General features: G+C 40.6%; 1 protein-coding gene across 1 annotated transcript in view; it reads right to left on the bottom strand.

The window, feature by feature from the left end:
* Positions 1–25,317, bottom strand: part of ANKRD44 (ankyrin repeat domain 44) — a gene marked incomplete at its 3' end in the record, with an annotated part of 125,673 nt that overhangs the window by 12,862 nt on the left and 87,494 nt on the right. Inside the window, exons 10-18 of the mRNA XM_082285101.1 lie at positions 25,058–25,172; positions 22,034–22,116; positions 20,618–20,735; positions 18,165–18,233; positions 17,328–17,468; positions 15,154–15,234; positions 14,053–14,164; positions 3,598–3,669; positions 1,940–2,141 (exon numbers count right to left, since the gene is read on the bottom strand). Coding sequence (XP_082141227.1) covers positions 1,940–2,141; positions 3,598–3,669; positions 14,053–14,164; positions 15,154–15,234; positions 17,328–17,468; positions 18,165–18,233; positions 20,618–20,735; positions 22,034–22,116; positions 25,058–25,172 — 993 coding nt within the window. The remainder of the gene's footprint in view (positions 1–1,939; positions 2,142–3,597; positions 3,670–14,052; positions 14,165–15,153; positions 15,235–17,327; positions 17,469–18,164; positions 18,234–20,617; positions 20,736–22,033; positions 22,117–25,057; positions 25,173–25,317) is intronic.

Raw genomic sequence — 25,317 nt, forward strand, 5'->3', positions numbered from 1 at the left:
CTTCACTCCAGAGATCATTTCCACAGAACTCTGAAGAGCTCTTGCGTGGAAGGTTCTTAACGTTGTCTCAATGGATATTTACCCAAAGCACACTTAACTCACATTTGAAAGCTTTCAAATTTCTGACAGTTGTGAATTTCCTTTACTAAGGAGTTCAAATACTCAACCCATCTGAGCAATTCTTTCCCTTCTGCTCAGGGTACATGTTCCCTTTTGTGTTCTCATTCCTGGGTGTAGGATTTTTTTGCCTTTTTTTTTGGTTGGGCTTTTTGTATATGTGGTTTTCTGATTGTTTTTTCTTTTAAATATATATCTGACTTACTTTGCTTCACTGCAGATTTAAAGAACAGTTTATTTGTATGCCTGGGAATGTTTTTTAATCTGAGAAGCAAAAAGCATCATGGACCAGAAAAGTGTACAATGAATCTTCCTACTGGTTTTACATGGAAGGCACTCAATACTACAGCCATGAAGGTGATTAAAAAACAAATTAAAAGGGGGAGGATGACACAATCGGAATTTATATGAAGGTAAGAAGGGTGTGTATTAAAATAACATCTTCTAGTCAACAAATTTACTCAATTTACTCAACAGATTCATATTTTAAGTCAGAGCTGCTAAAAAAATACGGCTTTGTTACCATTTACTTTTCTCAGTACTGAAGAACATTTACAATTCAGTTGTGACAACTAAAAACTTATGTCACTATAACCACATTTTTAAATAAATGAAAATCTTTGCTATAGTGACAATGTACCAGACAAAGCCACACCTTGTTCACATCAGATCCCAAGATATGTTTGAAGTAACTACAGGGAAAGCTCTTGACCAACACAGCTCAGTTTGTGGCAAGACTAATATTGATTTCAATTAATTAAACCATCAGTATTTATCATGGGGAGAAATGTGCTCAGTTCTGATGTGAAATTCAAGAAGACAAGGCATTTTTAGTATGCAGTGTGGATCTATTACAAGCATTTCTTTCAGTACTGCAGACAAAATTGGTAAGTTTATTTGACCTCATGTTTCTAGGTTGCACTTACATGATCACACACAGAGAATAAACTGATACTACAGAATATAAATGCATTTCAATCTAATCAAGATTAAAAGATAAGCAGAAAGACAATTAAGTCAGTCCTGAATTAATTATCCATGTGGTATTAATTTTCCTTCCCACTAGAGGCCACTGCTATCCTGTACGGAGCCCTTGCTGGAACAGCAGAGGAGACACGTTCCCTTTAGCACCTCTGCGTATTTACCTGACAGGTACATGTCAAATAATAACCTTCAAATAAATTACAAAGTCTACATTTCCCAGCTAATTTTGCTTGTTACATAATTAACACCCCACACATGAGGAACGGAGCAGGCTGCCAGCAAGTGCAAGTTCACAGGCTGGCAAAGGAGGAGGAGGAGGCCTGAAAGAGGGGGGTGAATTTCTGTGGTGTTGCCACTGGAAATGGTTGCAAGTCTTGAACACCAGAAAAATTTCATTGCCAATCAGAGCCCACATGTATTTTTCAGCCTTTCTTCCAAAGGAGAAGCGGTGAGACAAGTATTCCTTCCTCCCCCGATTACTTGGCTGAAGAACCAGCAAGAGAAGGTGTCATGAGGGAAACATCACACCTCCTGAAGAGTGGGTGGTAATAGAGAGGTAAGGTAGAGGCAAGCAGGTAAGGGCAGAGCAGTAGTGGTGTGGAAAAATATGGGATTCTGTGTGAGAGGGGACTGAACCACAGGGATAGAGGGAAAAAAGATGAATGAAACGGAAGAAAAAGGGTTTAAATGTACAACATCAACAAACAAGTGTCACTCCTCAGCACTTGGGAGAATGTTCTTCCCTTTAGAAGAAATGTGCATAGCAGCAGTAGGTAAGCAAAGGTACCTGCTTCAGTGCAGGGTTTGTACCACAAGAGTAGCATAAGATCACACTCACCTGAGGCATGGAGGGGGGTCCTTTTGGTGACATTGTCCTTTACGGTGACAGAAGCACCCTGGCTGATGAGAGCTTCCACACACTCTGCATGTCCTTTAAATGCAGCCAAGTCCAGAGCAGTGCGTCCCTTCTCATCCTTAATATCCAGATCTACCAGAGATTGGAGAAGTACCTCCAGAGCTTGATGATGACCATTATAGGCCTAGAAGTATGAAATGTGTCATGTAAAGAACACAACTCCTGTCTTTCAAAGACTTTTCACATAAATTCTATAATAAATAAAATCCAGCCCTTTCAGCGTCTCCTAAGCACAACAGAAATCACAGTTTTCTTGATTCCTTATGACTCTCTCTTCAACCTGAAAGGATTTTTCCAAATTACACTGTACCCAAGAAATTAAAAAATTCCTAATGTTTAGGAAAAGAAATTATGATTCTTGATCTGCTCTAACTTTCTAGTACAACCCAAAGCGAGGAAATTTCAGGCAATAATTTGCCAATCCAGCACAGGTCAATCATCAATTCATTTTTCATATGCTACAGGATCTGACAGGGAAACGTTTGCTTCCAAAACTGGATTCACTAGAGAGATCCATGGATTATCACCCAACTGGTGCTGAATTCAACACATGTGCTGGTCTCCAACTAAAGCGATTCTCAGACCAGATTTTTGTGCAAATATAAACACAAAGTTGACCTGCTGTTTATAGCTGATGGTTCATGGAGAATTCCTGCCACTTGGTAGAACAACTACAGTGGACAAGTAGATGCACTTCCAGACCTACAGCCACACTGAGGCCAACAGCATTTGTGCACAGGTGGAATTGCAAAAACCCAGTGGACAGTGCCAGAAACTGGAAACGTCTTGTTCAGCTTTGTAGGGCCTGTCCTCCTCTCCTCACTGTCAGACTCACAGAGAGCATCCTTTTTATTTACACACAAATGTATAATTAGTATTTTCAGAGTTGAAGCTGTGAACTCTCCATGCCTGCAGATACTCAAAATGTGATGGGGCACAGCCCTGAAAAAATCTGCTCTAGCTGATTCTGCTTTTACCACAGAGGCAGGACTTGATCTCCAGAGGTCCATGTCAACCTCAGATATTCTGTGATTCTGCACAAAAAATCTGGGAAGAGGAATCATGAATCTTGATCTCTTGGGACAAGGGAGCTATTGTTATCTCTGAGACTCCATGTGCTGGATCCTGTTGTGATCTGCCAGTCTCCATAGCATTCTCACAGGGCACTGCCGGTGTTTCAAAGCACACTTTCTCACACCCTGCTGTGTACCTAACAGTTTTTTTGCACTGCACCTCTTCACCAGAACATCAGAGAATCTCATTCCATGATCAAAGACATAGGCTCAAACTCTGGCCCCGTATTTATAAACTAGTTCTAAACACAAGAGGGAATTTCCATTTAATTTCACCTCAGTGTCTGTCATCTTCTTACCCAAGTGTTAAGAGTCAGTAACAACCAAGAGCTTCAACTGCCAAAAACTTAATTAACGATTCCAGCCCAGAACCTGGCTTTGTTATATCTAGGCCTACATCCCTTCCCACACTTTTCAAAACAAGCCTACAGTTAAACTTACAAAGACAGAGATTAAGGAACTCTACTAGGAGATACTGATCAAACACTTTACACATCTCATACTTACAGCTAAGTGCAAAGGACTTTTTGTAGCGGCAGAATCAGATTCCTCAAACATATTGTTCGTTTTTTCCAGAAGCTGGGAAGAAAAAAATAAAAAGACTTAAAACATTTTTACATGAGACAGGATAAATTTTCATGGACTATAAATCAGCAAAGATATATTTTGGCCACAGTAATTATTGAAGTAATTATTCAAGCTTTTCTGCACAGGGTAAAGATATAAAACCAGTTTAAAAGCTTGTTGTGAACATCCTTACCTGATTAATTAGTCTCCATGAAATCCTGGGGCCTGCTTGGGTGCAAAAGGAGCCCCCAAAACAATGGACTTGTGGAATAGAGCCCTCAGTAAGTTTACGTTGGAGAAAGCTCAGTTTCATGATTACACAGCATATGCAAACCTTGTCTGATACAGTGCTTTGGGTAATTCTGACACATAATTAGCACTGGGAATAATTATAACTGAGCTGTGAATCATTGATAAATTATAAAATTGACTGAAAGAACAATCTGCTCCTACAATGACAGTCTTCCAAAATGCAACACGTCCCTGAACTCTTACAAGCATCCAGTAACATCTAGTAACAATTTTGTATGATCCTCTTCATTTCAAGGGATCCTAAAGCATTTTAAGGCTTAAAACCAAGGGCATTTCCATCCATCTAGGAGGAGGAGCTATGGAAAAGCACCATTCCACAACAGGACATGAACCCTGACAACTTATCCAGCTGAGGCTGCAAAGAAAATCGTACACAGTGTTGACAACGCTATTGACAATTGAACATTTGTTGAGTAGCACTGCTCATGTGCATGGCCTTTTGCTTAGTAATTACTCAGAGTTAGTCTCCAAAAGCCTTTGGGACTGGAAATTAGCATTTTTCAGAAGATCAGCAATGGGACACTGTATAAAAGAAAGAAAAGCATCACAGTCAGCTAAAACAGACTTGTAATGTTTCTAAGGCTACAAGTAAATTTTTCAGTCTTTTTTAAGGTTTTTCATTTGGTTGGTTAGCTGGTTTGGGTTTCTTTTAAGACAGAGTAAAGAATTAATTAAAAGATTGAAAAAGAAGAAAGGAAGTACGTTTTTGTGACAATCTGGACAATTCCAGGCTATGTCAACATGGAAAATTCTCTAAAGAGACCATGAAAGGCTGCGGGGGGGCTTGCCTATGCTGCAAGATGATAGCATATTCCTAAACACTGATGTAGACCTGAACTTTTGGTGAACTTAGTCTGCAATAGACCTGTATCAATGGTAAATTTATCCAAAAATCAAACTGGAATACAAATTAGCCTTAATAATGCATAAAGTGTTACAAATCTGTTATTAAACAAGGACAGCCATCTGAATCCTATGGAAAAGCTAGACAATTAAGCAGTAATTTCATTTACTTGTGTATTTTTTGCCTAGCAATATGTCAAGACTATGTGTTGATAAAAATACCAGTCATAAGCAAGTAGGTGTGTAAATTAACAGGTAATGCAAATTTTAACACTTCCCTACAGCTAAGAGGAAGGAAAAAAATCAAGCCTCCCACCAGTTTCTTGGTAGGTTTGGGGCAGAGTTAAGAAACGCATTTGGTGTTGCCATGTGGAACCACCTCCAGTTAAGATACTGTTCTTCTCTTATATAAGAGAGCTGTGAACAGGATGAAGCAATAGCCAGCTCTGAATACACAAATACATCTGATTTTCTCTAGTGAGTAAACAAGCTAAAAAATCCCACCAAACAAACCCAAGCACTAAGCCTGTTCCCCTGCCTACCTGATACTGGCCTTTGGTCTGTGTCCATGAGGCCAGCACAGCAGACTAACTTAATAATTTTTAATTACATTTATCATCACATGTTGAAATTCCAGGATCAAAATCGTAACAACAAAATACTTCCCTTCACCTGTCAGAAGGCTCCAAGTCTCCTGGAACAAGGCAGATAATTGCCTTTCAAATATTTAAAAAACCACACAGAAAATTGACAACATTAAGGCTCTAAAGGCACAAATTGTGGGATTGGAGAGCCCCTCACAAAAAGTATCTCCATGGCTTAGAGTCAAAGCATCTTAGCCTGGTGCAGACTAAGCTTAATGAGCTTATTAGTCATAAAGCTGAACGTATCCATCATAAAGTCAAGTGTAAACACAAATTTGATGGCAAACCTGGTAGCTCTCAGAAACAGAGCCATACAGTGCAAGAGGAGAAATCATAAAGGAGAACAAGAAGAGGAAGATTAAAGACACAGCACTAATAATTTTTTTGGCATTCCTTGTCAAGCATTGTTTTCTAACAATTAAGTCACTTGAATGATAAACATCATGTACAAAGAGATAAAAAGTACCAGGTCCAAGTTACCAAGAAATTCTCCTGTTTTACCAGTGTTTCTATGGTTCTATGGATGCATTTATAGTAAATTACATATACTTGCTATAACAACACATAGAACAGTGTGTCCTTGGGGGACTTTAGTTCCGTTATACTTGGAAGAAGCTACCCATAGTTGCATCTGTTTTTAAAAAGGAAAATGTATCATTCATAATAATTTGCCTTGGCAGCCATGGAAGCTTAAATCCCACAGAGCTCACAGAAACATCCCAGCGTGCCTGCTGTGCTGCAATCCATACCTGCCTGTGAAGCTGCCTTTCACCAAAGACAGACAAATAAGCATGAATTACCCAGAGTTTATGGTTACTGGTGGCTGACTGGAGAATGTCCCAGCATATTACATTTCTTATATTTTGAGACTTTGAAAGTATGCCTTGTAGCAAATTGCATTTCTCTGTATCGACTGCCACAGATTGGAGGTAGATGTCAGAACTGTGCAAAGACCCTGCATGTGAAATTGAGGGGCACTCTTCCCTGTGGTCAGGTCAGAACCTTTCTAAAGTCAAGGGTACCCTTCTTCTCTTTCTGCCTCTTGGGAATTCCCAGCACGAGCCCTTCACTTTGTATGACAGCACCATTTAATACTGTAAATAATTATTTTGTGAACTGTTCTTCAGACTCGGAAACAGGAACATGAATGCTTTGGGAGGGAGATGCAGACAAGGTAAGATAAAACATCAATCATTCAGTCCTATTCTTACAAAGTAACAGCACTACAAGATTGCTATTATAAACTCTCTTCTCTTCCCCAGTTCAGCATGAAGACGAATAATTTTTACTGTTCTCACCATTTCATTTGTGCAGTAAGGGTATTTACAGGCATAAGAGGATTTACTGCTTGATTTTATTCTGTTGTTCTAATAAATTACTAGATAGCAGAATACAGTGTGGGTTCCCCCCTTCATTTTTGGGGTGTTCAGATATGCCAGGTAGTAAGTCAGGATACTTTCTATGATTGTCCTCATAGACTATAATATATTCTAAAATTCAGCTCTGGTTTAAAAAAAAAAAAAAAAAAAAGGAGAAAAAAAAAATAAAGGCAGCTTCATGGAGCATGCCAGCAATTTAAAATTACCACTAAGCACGTGTAAAAGTTTTAATCTACACTTCTCAAAGCAAGAGTCAAAAGAAACTTCAAACCATAGACAGTGAAGCGATGGGCACTATCTCAAACCCTAAAAGAGAACAGAACATGTGATCCTGTCCAAGCCATCACGCACAGGCACCTCCAGGCACAGCCATTTAAGTGCACTCCCAGTAGTTATGTCCCAGGTTTGTGCTAACTGGCACTGAAGTTAAAGGGACTTGTCTTTGAGAGTTTTACTGTTTTAGTAAGGCAGCTTCGACATTCCGACACACACACTGTCAGTACTGCTGGTGAACCCCTGCAGTTTGGTGCTATTAATGCTAATTGTAAAATGGCAAAGCATTAGATTGGATGTGTATATTCTAAAAATGGCCTTTACTCTGAAAGGTTATTAATCTAACAGTGTTCCGAAATGGCCACACATGCGAAGAGCTGATCAAAAGGCAATTAAGACAAAAGAAATAGTTGGACACCGCTCTTCTGCAATAATTATACAGCGACACAGCTGATCACTTACAAAGTTATTCAGAAGTAGCAATTAGTCATGATTTTTAATGTCACTTTCTGAACTGAATACAAATATATCAGCTAAGTGTCACTTTGCATCTCATATTTCCTGATAAATTGCAACACATAATTGTCTCTGCTCCGGGAAAACACACCACTAGCAGCTTCTTTTAAATAAAGGCTTTTCCAGCAAGTAGTCAGCACAAGACTGAAAACCCTCATCAGTTGTTTCTGATGATATAGAAAAGAACAATAAAATTAACCTCTGTACTATTTTATATCAGGGAAGCACATTTTAAAATATCAGAATTATTCCTGATTGAAAAATTCCAAGGTGAAGTGGTACAAACCTATCCTCAGGGGAACAAGCAATCTCGTAAGCTCTCTCCATATTCGTAAATACAAATAATCAAATTATTTTAATTTGATCAGGCTAAAATCAATATGCCTCAACCCAGTGCTGATGCTTTCCCAAGATCAGGCTTTAAAAATCAGATTCATCAGTACTGAAAACAGTTTCACTCACATGCACAGGTATGGGTGAAGCTAAATTAACATAAGCAAGAAGTATTTTCACAAGAGCTTAGGCCGGCTGAGCCTGAAGAGATGTGTTCGTAGTTCCATGCAACTCCTCCAGCATAAAGTTTATGTATCCAGTACCCACCAGAGTAGTCACCACCATGCACACAGGACACTTACCTGGCATGTAAGAGAACAATGTTCAGGTCTTTAAACATATCTAAATCTGAAAACTCGAGCAGGCCTCCAGGCCACTGGCTGTTCTCAGCTGGGGCACTGATCTTCTGTTGGAGGTCTTCCACTCCATACAAAATCATTTCATGTTAAGCCATAGGAGTGCCATACTCAGTGGGTCATAGAGACAGGTGATTGCCACCCAGTGAGTATTTATACAATGCAGGACAGCTCCAAATGAGAGTGAGAGATCACCCCCAGTACCAGCCAGCATAATATGTTGCTTACTCCTTGGGATGTAGAGGTCCAATTCCTTTGTCCGTCAGAGCAGAGATTTGAACCTGGGACTTTAACACTCAAATCACATATATCATGTTTCTTTCTGGCCAGAAATTCTACCTCAGAGGTTCTGTAAAACCTCACATTTTGCTTTAAGGACCCTTGTAGCCAGTGAAACTTTTGCAAGTGTCATACAGGTGTGCAAAAAGTATGGGAAAACTTATATTTAGAGAAATTATTATCCTTAAAAATTTCCTCTTTAGATAGAAAACTCGAGGACTGGTGAAATACAGTGACAGTCAATTTTTAAAATGTGCATTTCAGTATTATTTTTGCTACTCTCCTCTCATTTGAGCCTCTACTCTGAAACACACACAAGTACTTTTTAAATTCAAGCTCACTTGAAGCCACATAATTTACATTTCTTCTCTTTAACACTTTTAAATTGGCCACAAACTTCCAGAAAACAGACAAGTGTTGGTCCCATTTCACATGACCAAATGCAAAGTTACTTTAACATCCAGGGAAGTGTCATGCCAGCCAGGTACGTGCACTGGACTCAAAGCTCCTAAGACTGACTGAGGAGAAGCAACAGCCCTGAGCAAAGCTGGAGCCTGCAAGCAGCAGGAAGAAGGAAATCCAGTGGAAGCAGAAGCAGCACACATGCAATTGCTTCATGTACATGGCATGCTGGTTAAGAGTTTTGATTCTTCTTCCTCAGGCTTTACCAGAGTGAATACAAGGATTCACAAAATACTAAGAAGTTTAAATAAAAATACACAACATGCAATCACTTTTCATTTACTCACTATATCCAATGGAGTTTTGCTTCCAATCTAATTAAAAATGTCAATTAGAATTAGAATAATTAAAGACAGAAACACTCAAGTGTAATGGTAATCTGAAAATGTTTCTTGTTTTATTTTTCCTGTACAATAACTGCATTGCAAGCAGTGCATGAGCAGAATCATAGACCTGACCCTGTGTGCCTCATCCCTACACTGCCCACCCCCAGAGAAAATACTCCTGAAGCAATGACACCACAGCCACTGTGAATAGGTATCAGTTACATTAATAGCTAAGGGGGGAAGGAAAAGAGGAAAATAATGAGAATGTTTAAGATCAATCACCTCAATTGACAAAACACAGATCAACAGATACATAATACACTCTGTGGGAGGCTTTGCTTAATGAAGTGAGATTGCTTTGGAAAGCCACAAATACCATAAGCCAGTGACAATTTCTGTTTGAAAGCCTGCTCGTGCAGGCAAACATCTTGCCTTGGATAAATAAACCTGACTGCACCCCTAAAATCCCAGTGATCACAGCTCTTTCTGAGATAAATGGTCTGATGCAATGCAATAATCCATGATCAAATATCCTTTTCTTTGGATTCAGTAGATTTGAGCGAGTCAGATATTCTTCACACATAACATTTAAACACCACACACACAGAGACACAGACAGGTATTTAAGGCAACAGCAGAAGTCCATGACCTCTTTCCTAACTGAAAGAAAAATGTCTCCTGAAGTTCTGCAGCGGCCCTGTTGCTCTCTGTCAGAAGAAAGCAGATGTGTCTTGCTTCTCCATTCCAGGAAAACGAAAATACAGACTAAGAATTGACAAGATGTGTCAGAGAGACAGAAAATAAACCTGAGAGATGCTAAGCAATACTCTATCCTACAAGCCAAAGTGCCAGCAGGGTGCCTGGGCAAAAGGTAAATTCCTGCACTCATTGAGTTCCTATGCGGCATTAGCTTCCTAGAAAACATTTTTAGAATCAAAATGATCTAGTTTCCAAAACATAAAATCTAAGCCAAATTGCACTTCTATAAACTAACTTATATCAGTGTATCTAGCACATTTGGGCTCCTCTTGATTATTTAAACAGTGGGTACATATTGCACAAATGCTGACATCAAAACTCAACCAATTAAATCAGTCTACCATGATTCTAGAACTGACAGACAAATTAGGTTTATTAAAGTTATTTTTGAGCATTAAGTTTCTAAGTTCTTCTCCTTTTTAGAATCACTTAAGTTAATGACTTTGTGCTTCTCTTCTCTATGTGGGAAAAGCTCTCATAGACCCAGGTACAAAGTAATTCATCACACAAGATACTGCTGCCCCTGCTTTAGGACAAAACGCTCCCTTTAAGAAATAGGGTGTTGGTTGTGGAGACAGACAGGCAATTATGAAGGAGAAAACCCAGGCTGTATCCCCCAAATAGAGATCTGGGTCAGAAGGAGACCTAGGGGCTGCCACTGGGCAAGCATCTGAGCCAGATCTCCATGTGGCAAAAGGATTTTTAACACCTACCCCAGCCACACTGTGATTCACTTATCAGTAATTACCAGTGTCCTGCTCTCAGATGGATGAATGAACAAATTTGTTTTGATAGGAGACAGATAATTAGCAGCAGCCACACTGAAGATTTATGGATTGTGTGATTTCAATTTCTCCCCAGGTTAAGGAACCAAGTGTTTGAAGGCATGGCTTATCTGTCTTGCAGTGCAAAGCTGCTCTGATCAAAGGTGTTCCCCAGCCTCTCCATTCCCAGCATGGTCTTGTGCTGGCCAGACATCCCCGTCTGCCCCTTCTCCCCAGCACACACAAAGGGATTTGCCCTTTCTTCTGGGCATGGCTTTTGGTTAAACCATGCTCTCCTCCCATCCTCAAATGAATTAGCCCCTGTGACGATTCAATTTCTATTAGTCAAAGAGTGAATTACATTTGCTGATGGAATGAAGAGAAGAGCAGATTAAAAGAAAAAGTATCCATCATTTCTTACAGTCAGAGAAGAGATTTCACTACAGGAGACAGACATTTAATTCTGTTTGCCCCACCATTCCAGAGAAACCTATTTTTATCAGCACAAAGTGCTTGACTGTCTTTCCAGACAGAATTTTAATGTGAAATTACAATTTAAATTCCACTCTTTTCACACCAATAAAGATCTTGTGATAAGAGATCATTTCAATGTAAAAAATGCACAATATTTTTCTTTTTTTCAAAGGAGTTTGATGATGTGATCAGCTCTAAAATACCAGGTAGCAGTCGTGACCGGTATCACCGACAACCAACAGCAAAGTCAGCCCCAGCCTAAACTAACCTGAGGTTATTCTTAGAAGCAGGAAGGCAGATGGGAGTTTCAGTGGCTTGCAAGCACACATGCCCACCATTCAGCCTTTATGAATGGCTCCCTACAGATGGAGAAACAACTGAGGAATCTGCTTCCACTCTTCTCTTTTTAGCAACATCACATCATTCCTTGCAGGGCAACTGTACCACTCATATTCCGCACAACTGAAAGGCCCTCCAGGAAAAAAGCTTCTGTTGTTGAGCTCTGTGGCTGAACACACAAAACATAAATGTTGTTTGGGTCAAAGATATGACCTTTTCACTCTTAATCCTTATTTCTCCTAACACCTCCCCACAAAGAAATGTACCTGTGTTCCAGCCAAGGTATTGGGCTCACAGTAAACACAAAAGTCAAAGCATGAAATGATGTTTCCATAGGTAAACCAGCCTTTCCCTAAACTGCATTCAAACATGTAAATATTTTATAACGCTGAGAAACTGTGGTGCTTAAAGCACAGACCAAATTCCCCAGTGAAGGAAAAAAAAAAAACTTGAGTCAGCTTCTTCTGGCAGTGGGTGCAAAGATGATGTTGGATGAGCACAAATGCTTTCTGACACATTTGGCCTTTGTATTCCAGAGAGAAAATGAGATGCCTGTTACCCTCCAAATACCAATGGAAAAATCCTGGTCCCCACAAAACTCTCAGGCTGACATCCCAGCACACAACAGTGGTCCTGTGCATGCAGAGGACTAAAATTCACGGCAGTTTTTTTTTACCATTGTACACAGAACAGCTGTGTGACTCTAACTCTGTAAAAGATGCTTGACCTTGGGTTTCCATACTGCAGCTATAGTCACAAATACAGGAAGACTGACAGGGAAAAACACGGAGTTTTTCTGTCCAAATATAGAACACTTGCTGCACAGCTGTCTCTGGCCCACAGTTTGCATTTCACCCCTCCAGAGTTAAAAGAAAATCCAACACCTCTGACATGCACTGCATTCCCAGCTCTTCCTTTTGTCTGCCAAGCCAAAGCAAGGCCAGGATTTGATAGCAGGTCATCGCTTGCAACGATGAGCAATACTGCACGTGCAGGAAATGTGCACAGCAACAAGTATAAGAAAAGAGAGGGGACCTTGCTCCATGCCCAATCCATGCCTCACAGCACACAGGGACTACAATACAGAGGCTGAAAGAGAATCCCCAACGAAGATGCTCCCCCTCCATCCCCACAGGCAGAGTCACCAGAGATCAGTGCTAGGAGAAGGCAAGGCCAAACTCACTGCCACAAGCAACAAAGGAGCAGTGCTGTTTTAAGTTTAATTAAGTTTAATGCTTGCAGGCGGGAGCTAAAAAGGCTTAATACCCCACCTGAAATTCTGCCCCAGGCTTGCCCTGGCAGTTACTGCCCCAGGTTTCCAAGCTGCTGGGACCAGCTGCAGGCCAGCTGCAGCATTTCCTGTTGTGGCACATGTGGTGTGAAAGCAGCATGTGCTGCGCAGAGCTCCTTCTCAATAACTAAATACTTGACTCTTTGACACAGAAAGAAAGAACCAAACAACACATAACACTCAACAGCACACAGTGTTTCCACTAAAGCATGAATATCTATACAATTTTCCAATTGGAGCTTATCTTTTTGAAGCAATTAAAGTCAATTTATATGTAATATATACTGTATATATTATATAGTATATATAATGTATATAGTAATAATACATATAATATATATTATATATATAATTTTGGATCACCCTGTATATCAAGCAGTTAACACTCATCTTTATGACACTTTTACAAGTCACAAACATCTATAAATCTGTTCTATATATCTGCCAAATCCAATGTTTGGCTAAAAATTTTTGGCTTCTTAGAAGATGCAATTACTAATCGCTCAGACCCAGAATATTAAAAAAGGAACACCCAGAAAAAACCCCAAAAGCCTCAGTTACGTGGCATATAAGGTTAATCATGATTATGGTAACTTTATCAATGTTGCTATTATTTCACCAGAGACAAAAAAAGAAACTGCAGGTATGCAGCTGGCAAAAGTTATTTACTCCCTCAGTATGCAAGTCAGATAAAGTGCCAGGTGGGTCAGGCACATTCACTCATTTACCAGGAACTGTCCCTTACTCCTGCCACATAGGCACATGCTGGGAATATTTTGATCACAGTTAAAATTAATTTGTGCATACATAAACTCCACTCAAAGTCAACCCTTAAGCACCAGATTGTTGAATAAGGACTTGATGATCAAGATGAACATGTTTTTAGGATACATCTGGGTGCAAATATTTGAGTTTACTGCCCCATGTTACAGCTTTTCACAGATTTCTCGTTATCCAAAGAACTCCAATAGTAGCCATGAGGGGAGTTCCTGGCACATGCACATTCAATATCAGCAGACAGAGACTTCCAAAAGTGAGCACTCACCAGTTCCAGACACTGCCGGTGCCCGTAGGCAGCAGCATAATGCACAGTGTTGTACCCCTCCTTGTCCTGGATGGATGGGTTGGCATCGTTCTGGAGAAGGAACTCTAGACACCTGTGGACAATTCACTGGTGTAAACATGGGCTCACAATATTTAACAGACTCATCCCTTCCTGCAACTGGAAGTGACACTGAAAACAGGCAGTGAATCCTGTATTTTGAGCAGCACCTCAAGTCACTTTTCACCAATAGCTCCTCACATTCACCATGTTTTTAAACAGAGAATCTCCACTCATCTTTGAAGATCAACTTCATGAAAAAATTCTTCTACCTTGTGGTAACTCTTGTGGTTACTCTAGATTACAAAACTGATTTTCTATCACAAAGCCTGAAAGACTGTGTACACATGACATAAACAGCCTGGAACTGCTACTCCTCATATAAAAACTCACGTATCAAACAACTGGCCTCCAAATGTGCACCAGAGCAGGCTGGAGAACAAAGATTTAACTGAGTTACATGAATATATTCTCTTCTTTGTCAGCTTTTTGTCAATCATGTTTTTCAAAAGATCCCTTTTGCTCTTTCTAGCTCTTGCCACTTTCTCTTATGCCATCAAGATACCATCATTTTGTTATTAGTACTTTCTTCCCTAGCCTGTAATCTGTAGTGAATGTAAGGCCATTATATGATAAAGGGGATTTAAAAAAAAAAAATCATTAAGCAGATAGATGAAAATGTTAATCCAAGTGAATGCATTGAGAAAGCCATTGGCTACTTCTTTTTGCAATGTACACACTATGCTGTGCCTGACACTAAAGACACTGCATGATACTTAAGTGCATGATATTAAAGAATTATAAAATAACTGAAGCTGTACATTTTCCATTAAGAAACTGCAACAAGCACAGAAACAGAAATATCAGTGAATATGTGCACAGAGAAGAGCGTGGAGCTTATTTTCTTTAGGTTAGCCCTCATTGAAGCCAAGCATTGTGTTTAGCAGAACAAAGAATGAGCAAGAACAGAGCGTAAAACTGCAAGCCAAAGCTGAGGCATTCTCCAGAAATGAAGTCCAACTGCTTTTGTGACACCAAACTTACAATGCAGCTTCTTTTTCCTTCATCTCAGTGGTTCTTTCAAGTTCTTCAGCATTTTCATGGGAGTTTCCTAAAATATTCTTTCTTCTTAGCACAGAGGACAGAAAAATGCAACTTATTCTCAAAATATCACACCGATGATTTTGATGCAGTCTGCCACCCATCCCCAATCTCCTCTTCAAGGAGCTACTTCCTCCAGCCAAAAATGAGGATTATTACACAAATTAACTGAGTGCACTGCATGGGTCTGTAGGTAGTAAGTTTTGAAAGCTACAGAGACAACCATAGTGTGGTATTTTGTTGTTCCACAAGTCAATGCCAGAAGAAAAAAAAATTCAGATTCTGGTTTCTATCAGATACATTTTGATCATCACTTTCTAGAATCCTTCTGTTTCTCCCACAGCAATGTGCACTTTTTTCCTTTCCAGAGGGTAACTCAGGATTACCACACCTTGCTTTCTCCTGCAGTAAGCTACTAGTTCTTCTCCAGAATTTAGGATTTAGAGCAACTTTAATCACTGATACTAAGTCAGTCTATCTCGAGTCTGCATTAGCTGACTTGCCTCACTTTCTGTCAAATATCTTGGCAACACTGTTTGATCTCCAGGTCAGGTTCTTCTCCCTGCTCATTAACTACCCACATCCAGAGTTAATGATGAATATTCTTTGGAATGAGGTTGCCTGACTTTGGAAGTTTTTTGACATGCAGCAGGAAAAAAAAAAATTGCTGAACTATAAAATCATGGACTGCAAATAGCATTTCATCTATGTAATAAGGCTTCTTCCAGAACATCTCAAACTGAAAAATTTAATGAGAAGACAGCATCACCACATCAGAATCAATTTAGGTTTGGACTGTGAGGACAAATAAAAGCTATATACTTCTGCCAAAGTTCAGGATGTGACTAAAGTAAGCTTTTTTTTTTTAAAAAACGAGGGATAAAAGTAGATACCTCCTGAAGTTAACCAAGAGCTTGTTAAAATGCAGGAACTTCACCTACCAAGAACCAAAAGCTGAAAAACACATACTGAATCATCATTCTCAACCCCCCAAGTAACACTCACCCTGGTAAGACAGAATTAGACACAGCCAGTGGTGAAAGCCTTCCTACAAGCCTACGCTGATTTCCATGCCAAGCACAGACCTCTGACAACCCTGCCTCCTTCTTCCCAGCACTGTTCAGGTCTGAGGGTGACAGGGAAGACATTTTTCATATCAGTCTTATCCAGCAAACGATGAAGGCGCTCTCAAGGCTCTGATGTGGCATTCAGAACTCTGCCATGAAGTTAAACTAAACTTCCCCTGCCGTGGCTTTGAGGTGGTGTTCTGCTGGGCATGATGCAGCTGTACTTTTACCAGACCTCACTACACAAGAAACCAAAAACTAGCTCCTTAATGTCTAGAGACACTGTCAGACAGGAAAGCATAGCATGACCTAAAATAAATACAGCTTGCTAACAGTTTTAAGAGAGAACTAACAGGATAATTGAGTCTGGTTTATACAGTATATTATAAGGAAGAGCTTGCCAGAATGTTCAACTATCTGGGAATTAAAATTGCAGTCAGTAACCACAGCATTTCTAAGTTTTGCAGCTGTTTTCCCCCTTTCTCACAAGAACAACACTGTGTTCTGACAAAGGCTGTTCCTCAGACCTCTCTGTAAAAAGGCAACCTGTTTGGACGGGGTGAGCATTTTTATCTGCTCTGACAGTGGAGTGAGACTGACGGTTACATCTATCCCACCTTTCTCCCAAATCTGTCAAAATGCCCTAATGTCTGTCACTGCAGTCCACCTCAGAAAACCTCTCCTGCTGTCTCTTGCTCTATCCCTTCTGATGGACTTGCAAAGCAAATGCAGAAAATTCTCTGAGCTTAATCTCATGAGGAAACCACACAGGGGAAAACAGAAGACAACACTGTGAAAATAGTTCTGTAGGACAGGGTGGCTGCAAAACTGCTCCTTCCTGCAGAGGTAAACCATGGAGCTGAAATGCCACATCATCTGGGGATTTGGCTTCCAGTCAGAGCAACTCACTGTGGAGCTATGCATACATCTGAGAGAAATTCCTGTGCTAGTGGGATCTTTTGGCTCAAACAACACAGCATCATGAAGAGACGGAAATGACACTGATTTAGCAAAACACTCAAAGCAGGAATTCCTCAGAGGCTCTCTTACTTTCGGTCCATGTCAGAAGCAGCAGCATAGTGCAAAGGGGTGCGTCCCCAGTCATCTGTTTCATTGATATTGGCTCCTGTTGTCACCAGGGTCTCGATGCAGTGGAAATGACAATTTGCAGCTGCATAATGCAAAGGTGTCCTGGAACATAAGCGTTCATATTTGTTACCTCATATTCCAACATGCACTGCAGAGGATAAAGATGAATCTTAATTGCTGCATTCCTACAGATGCCCAGCAGTCAATATCAGCACTTTAATTTATGGAAATTTAACAAAATATTGTGTTAATACGAACTTCTGGTGCTGCTACAAATCCTAACAGGATACATATCATCAATCTGTGTCTTGCAAACAGCCTACTGCCTGTGAGAGCCTCTGCAGTGGCTCTGCAGACACACTACTTCTCCCAGCTGGGAGGAAAAGCATAGTGTCCATCACAGCATCTTGTTTAGATGGCATAGCAACACCCATAGCAACGCTTTCTGTAGGGGGGAAATCCTCTAGGAAGCACATCAAATAGCAGCTCTCCTGCCATCATAACCCAGGTGTTGTCTTGGGCACACCAGTACAAGAATTTAGGCAGTACAAAAAAAGAAAACTTGTGATATTTTTAAAACAGAAAACTCAAGAGGGTGGGATGGCTTTAATGTATTTAATGAAGCCTGCACCTGTCTGGCTGGCATGTAACTGCAGCAGCAAGGGTTCTGCAGAGAAGGCCAAGCTACTTGATTTTGCTGCCATTTTTCATAGAATATATGATTTCCATTCTGAGGTGGCCTTTCTTCCTTGTCTGATAGATTATTTATTTTTTAAAAGAGCTTCATAATTTACCTACCTTCCACATTTATCCTTCTTATTAAAATCTGCTCCGCTGCTTTGCAAGAGTTTTATACATTCTACATTACTGGAAAGAGAAGTAAAAAAGACAAAACATGAGTAAAACAGAAGCTTACATCTACATTGCTCCCTGTCCCCCAAAAGGAAAAAGTTACTCTAATAATTTTTGTATTACTTGCTGTGCAAAACCAGGGTACAGCCAACTATAACATGAAATTCAATCAAACAGAAAGTGAAGCTTAAAAAAAACCCCTATTTTCTTTTTTTTCTTTAGAAAACCTCAAACTTCTCTTCTGCAGAATAAAAAAAAATATTAATTTTCCAAAGAGAGCACAGTAAATGTGATCAGTGTGTTTGGAGATTTTCAATGGCAGCTGAACTGTAGTGCTTCCCATTCTGACCTGGTATTTTAGTAAAGAACGTTAAAAGAAAGTTGTTGCTAGCTTATAAAATGCCAGTCTAATAATGAAGAGGTGACATTTAACAAAATCCACCCCCATTCAGCAAGCATTCAACAGTAAGCACTTTGCTCAAATCCTGTTTATTTAATGAAATATAATCACAAGAGTCTCTTTTAGGTTTATTCTGATACGATTTGTTGACTATTGATAGATTTAAGCACATCTCCATGTGCTTTGTTAAAAAATGGGTGTAGCTATTATAGTGATTGTCACATCAACACTGCATTTATAGAAGTGGAGGAGAATTCACCACATCCTGGCTGTCTCTTCATCTTGTTTAAAGCCAGGTAATTTTTAATAGAAAACAAATCAGCAGAATTCTGACTTCTTTTGTCATTCAATCAAATAAATGTAGGACTCCAAGCCAGAAAATGACATAAAGAAGTGCAGCACTTTCCAAGACCACTTGTCATTCACAGGGGCAATAAATCAATCACTTGTGTTCACAATCAGATGAGCAGACCTCTGAAATTCTTTTCCTAGCACCCATGCAACTCCCATTAATGTAATGGCAGTAACAGGCCTGTGTCAGGAAACAAACGAATTGCTTTGTAGATCTCCAGCTATAGCAAAAAAAAGGGACTGGATGCAATAATGCAATATTTTGGTGTATGTTAATCCCAACTCTAAATTGCTGTTGCATAAAATAACTACAGAACACTCACCACAATGCACTAAAAATAAAAACACTTGCTAGTGATGACAATCGTAGTAAACCACTGGCAAAATATAGTTTATTTTCATGAGTCACTTTTGCTTCTTATTGAAGCCTCTCCTTCACTTTAGGACTTCCAGGATGTTATTTTTATCCTCCAGGGGTGCAGCCTTATCAAAGAGGTTGCATCTGAACTATATTATAATAAGCTGCATCCAAGCAACTGTCATACCTCTTCTATTAATGTGAGAGAAGTATCAAGAGGAATAGTACCAAAAGAATAATAAAACCAGTATTTGAATAAATTTTATTAGGGTTTGGTTTTTGGTGGTTTTTCCCCCCCCAAGAACAAAAACTTTGCGATATAGATTTTGGCCCAGAAGAAAAAGCAACTTCCAGAACGACTGCCAAGTATTTGCTGTGGATGAGCATTTCTGCTTGCTGTAACCACAGAGAATCCAAGGGCTGTAGCCAAGGCTCCATTTCAGCTGTCTTCTGAGCCATAAAGTACTCAAACAGAAGAGTCAAAACTCAATGCTTGCCAAACGCTGTGTCCTTTTGCTAGATTAACTTCACAGCACTTCACTGACAATTATCTGGAAATATTAAAACTAACTGGGGGCTACATTTACATCTTAAATTGAAGCATTTCCATTTTCGCTTCAATTTCCATTTCTGCCCTCCCACCACTTTTCAGGAATGCATCACCCAGACAGAGGGACAGCCTTCTCACTTTCCAATTTGGAGGACAGGGGTTTGGTTTTGGTTGTTTTTCTGTTGTTGCTTTGGTTTGTTGGTTTTTCTTTCAGAAACTTTTAAACTTGCACTTGAAAAATGGGAGAGAGGGAGATGAACTACATTTGGACTCCAAGGCTGCAATCTGGTGGGCACTGCTGCACAGCTGCCTTTTCGGACAAGGACACAGTCCAAAGATGGAGGCCAGGAATAACTCCCCTGCCAGCAGCATCCCAGGAGCTCCAGCTCCTGCTCCTCACTGGGTGTTCCCTAGGGACTGATGTTTTCCTGAGACTGCTGGCCCTCAGCGACTGTTGTGGCCCTCAGGCAGTCCTGGGTGAGTGCAGCACCCCTCTGAAAGCTTCTCAGGGGCATGAAGAGTTTTCCCCTCTGCCTGAAACCCACGATTCAAATCAACCCAGCTCACCCTACACAAGGGCAGCAGCAAAAGAGAGCCTAAAGCGACCCAAATTATGACATCATTTACTGCTTTGCTTCCCTTGCACAGCAGTAAATTCCTCTGTGGATGGCACAGCCAAGCTGGCTGGCAGCAAATGTGCCCCAAGCTCCCTTGGAGCAGCCCCAGTGGCAGGTACTCACCCTCCGGCAGCGGCCGCGTGCAGGCACGTTCTTCCGAAGCTGTCGGGGGTGTCTATGTCAAAGCCTGCAGACAGCACGTGCTCATTACTAAACAAGGACACTATGCTATACTTTTGTCCTAGTTAAACCACAAGAAACATCGCAGAGACAGAAAAATCAGTTAGTTGGGAAAAAAACAGAACGCGAGCAACTACAGTCAGAGAGAGGTTGTCACGGGAACAGCGAGCAGCTGCTCCGCTTTGGCAGCTCTATAAAAAGAGCTGAGAAGTTGATGAGCGTCTATTTCCGCATCCAGCTCCTCCACATCCCTGTTTACAGCCATGTGACAGGTGTTTAGGAGGCAGAGACTCATCAAGAGGACTGCGACAGCAGGACAGGAAGACAGAAAACACGAAGACGTGAGGAAGAACAACAGAGTCAGCCTAAACATGAATTGGGGCCATTTTTATTGTGTGTGGTTGTCAGATTGGGAAGAGGCTTCCAGGAACATGTGGGGATATTGATCAAGATGCACAAGGCCAAAGATACCAGCCTGACAGTGCTAACTCTGATCACCCAGGGTGTTTTCTCTTCCTATCTAGTGGTCAAGGCCAGAACACACCAAGACTTAATGTAATGGGGCATGTAATTACCATTTTTCACATTTCTTTTATATCCTACAGGACTCAAGTTAAGGGGGAAAAGAGTTGTAGGACATTTTACATGTTAAGCAACGAAGGAGTTTTCTAGAAAACTCATATGATCTGGGTCAGGATTTTTAAACTCATTGGAACTCCTGCCTGGAAAAAGCAGAATTTGGCATTTGGCCACTGATTACTGACTCTTTTGAAATGGTTGCATAAGCAAGCTCTGGCTTCTTCTGTGTTGGGCTCTGGTGAGGATCCCAAGACTGTTCTCTTGACACTACACTTTCACTCATTTTCCCTCTCATGCCCCCAGAGCTTTGGCCAGCCTAACTCCTTAACTGCAGATTCAGAAACACACTTTAGCTGCATGTAAAATACATCATCATCATCAGTGGGATGTAATACCTGTGCCAGTGCAGACCCCAAGGAGATAATTTCAGAATTACTCCTTTGGGGGGCAGGCGGGAGAATTCCCAAAACAAAACAGGACCTCACATTCCTGCAGTTTGGAAAGGGGTTCTAAATTCCCTCCCTCCCCCGGTAAATTAGTCTAAACTCTCTGAACCTGCCAGGAGAAAAGAGCTTTGGGCATGAACAGCACAGGATGCAAGGAAGTACCAGCATGGCTCTGGGAAAGCCTCGCATGCTCTGGTGCACTGCCCCACACAGCCCAACACAGCAGCACAGGAAGCCTTTCATTTGAATAATTCACAAGAGAGAGTAGAAAGGGGCTGCAAGCAGCAGAGACAAACACTGCTCGAGTTCCAGGGACACTGGGGGATTCACTCACCCGATGACAACAATTTCCTGCAGCAGTCTGAGTGGGCATTCAGCGCTGCTAAGTGTAAAGGGAACATGTTGTGGATCCCACACCTGAAAGGGACAACGGCCTCATGAGAAAATGTAGATTACATACATACACAGCACATCAAAAGCTCCTTACAGAAAGGCAACATTTTCTCATGCTTTTCTAGGAAGATTCTTTCTTGGTGCCCACCATTATTTTTATCTGTATTTCCTTAACAGCCTTCTCGAGAGTTAAAAATATTCCGATGCAGCAAAATCTTGGCATTATGCTTTGAACAGAATGTGGCAGGATTGTTTCCAAAAAATTCAAGGCAAAGCCAAGGTAAGGGAGGAAGTAAGAGAGCAGATACGGCTTGAAGTCAATTGCCCAGTGAGCCACAAATTTCAGCACCAGCTACACATATGGCAACTACCATTCTGAAGGGAAAGTAAATGCCAAAACCTCCTCTACATTTATTTCTGAAACCCATTTTTTTTTTTGCAGATGACTCTTCACACTTTCCTTTAGGCTGCCATGTCACAGTTTTCTTCCACATCCTGAGAACTAATAATCCAATTTTCCTATTTGTTCCAGCTACTCTCCTCACCTCCCCTTTCACTTTTTCCTCCCTTTAACATGACCCTCTTTTCAATTACATGATAAACTTCTCAGAGCAGACGTGATGGGTAAGAAAAGAAAGGCAGCCATTAGATTGAGCCTATCTATCATTAGTCTAAATCTGTATCAGACAAAGATGTAGTTTTTAAACAAGCTGAGCACTCAGCAACTTCAATTAATATCAGGAAATCATGTCAGTTCAGTCCCTAGGCATGCCACTGCTTACTGTCTTAGAATACTTTTGGGTCTGGACATCTTGGTATCTTTCATTCAGCATTGTTTTGTGTAAAGCATCTTGTTATTTTAGAAATATTATCCTACTGGCAGTTCTCCAAGTGCACATAAACACGGAGCCTCTGAAACCAACTAGCTTGACAAGATTATCATCTACTGCCTGCTCCAGCAGATATATTTTTTTAAATTACAAACTCTGGAACAATAGCAGATGGATTCCTATCAGTCCTTCATTTCTGCAAAACAATTGGTGGATGGGAGAGTATGATCACCTCATGGAAGAGGATTTCAGATACAGATCCAAGGATCTTATCTTTCTGCGAGACTCACCATAGATCATAATTACTTATGAAGCTTCAGACAAAAATTAATGTGGATGTTTATAAAGATATCTTGCTCTCTCCAGGATCTTATACATAAATGTATTTAACTAATTTGGGTTTGTTTTCAAAAAGTTTATTCTTTTCAGAATCCACAGGCCCATTCTTCCTCTGCCTTCATATTTAATGTGTCCTCCTTGCTGCTTCACTACACTGAGGACTGATGTGTGCTGCTGTACAGAATTTAATTTTGCTATTAGCAGCATCTGTATCTTAGAGTAAATCTTTTAAGAGAGGATCTGACAGCCTGGTCTTTGAAGAAACCAGTGCAAGCTCCACTGAGCTGCTGCATCTGTACAAACAGATTGCATTTTCTAGCCATGGATTCATTTATTTAAGGTAATATTGGACATTTTGTATTGCTGTGCTTCTCCCTACAACCATTTCCCTCTGTCTCCTCCTCCACCTAGTTATCTAATGCAATATTATTCACCTTTTTGGTCAAGATTTACACCCAGCAGATGTTTTGGCTGGTTTCCACTGAAATCCACTATCTGCACATTTGCTAGCCAGTGTCCCACTTCTGCAGTGCTGTTCACACTGGTTCCTCCCATCACTTGCACACTTCCACTTCCAGTGCATTGCCTCAAAGACTGGCCAAGCTGTCTGCACTTGTTGTGAACAGTGCTGCAGAGTTGTCTTTTCTAAACCTGTTTGGGGAGCTCACCCAGAGTTATTTACATGCAGCACATATTGAAAGCACATTTAGCACAGGCAGTAGCATCATTTCCATCTGCCTGGTATCTCTGAGCCAACTTCTTATTTCACTTATTTCTGCTGCTGGAAAAAGTATTTTATTTGATCAATGTTCTGGTCATCCAACTGGGAAATAGAAATTTCTAACTGGAGAACCCTGATTCCAAGAGTGGAGTGGGCTATCCCAGTGCATCTCATTTTCCCTTAAAATCTCAAGCTAACAGACAGTGACTGCACTGGAGAGAGAAGAAAAGCATACACCTCTATTAAGATACCAAGATCTTTATGCTGGCTGTATTAATGAAATCCAGTGACATTAGTGAAGCCTGTGGAATTACATTATCCATGTCAATTGAAGATCTGTTCCACCTTCTGAGTTTGTAGGGTGACAACTGTACTCAACAAAGGAGAGTGGGCAAATGTGTCACTTGCATAAACTTTATCAAGCAAATAAACAAAATACTGAGAGCTGCAAGTATCCTCCAAATTCAAACCAAATTTGCATTTGAAAGCAGGGTTTCCTAACTAGGTAAGTCAAGAGAAGGCACAGATTTCTATGGCAGGTTCTAGGTAGAAGACAAATTATATTTTGGAGACATGTGGAGGTAATTGCCAAAACCTTACATTCATGAAATCAGATGCTGCTCTGAAATACCTGGTACAGATATCCCTCACAGCACTGCATTATCCTGATCTCATTACGCCCAGGTTTGCTGTTTCCTTTTGACAGACCCTAAGAACCTAACCATAACTAAACAATACTAAAGTACTCTCTCTATATATATATACACATACATATAAATATATACATGCACACCCCCACTTCGTGTTCATGAATACCACTGTTCCCCATCAATGCTTCAGGGAAAAGAAGCAGTACTTGTACTAGTAATCATGCAAGTGGGCACAACAGGCACTTTGCAGAGAACTCCACACTTCCCAATTGTTCATATTTTAGTCTCATGTCACCCACTGAAGTACAGTACAATTACGCTTGTCCATTTTAACCTTCCCACTTCAGAAGGTGAGGAGCAGCTGTGTTTCCAGGCATTGGACATAACACTTGATCCTTAGGAACAGCTCCACTTGAGGCACCTACTTGGCAGTATCAGCTCCGCTGGTTATGAGGGTGTTGATCAAAAGCTCGTGTCCGTATCTTGCAGCCACGTGCAGAGGGGTGTTACCATCCTTATCAACACAGTCAATTTCCCCTCCTGCAAAAGATATTTTTATACAGTTTAACACTGAAAAATTCAGCATGAACCAGTGACCACAAGTGCTATTTGTCTCTAGCGAATGCAGCATGAGCAGCCCAGCCACAGAGACACTAAATTTCCCAGGGCAAGGACCAGCACACAG

Source organism: Coloeus monedula (genome assembly GCF_965178545.1).
Source record: "Coloeus monedula genome assembly, chromosome: 7".
Classification (NCBI taxonomy): domain Eukaryota; kingdom Metazoa; phylum Chordata; class Aves; order Passeriformes; family Corvidae; genus Coloeus; species Coloeus monedula.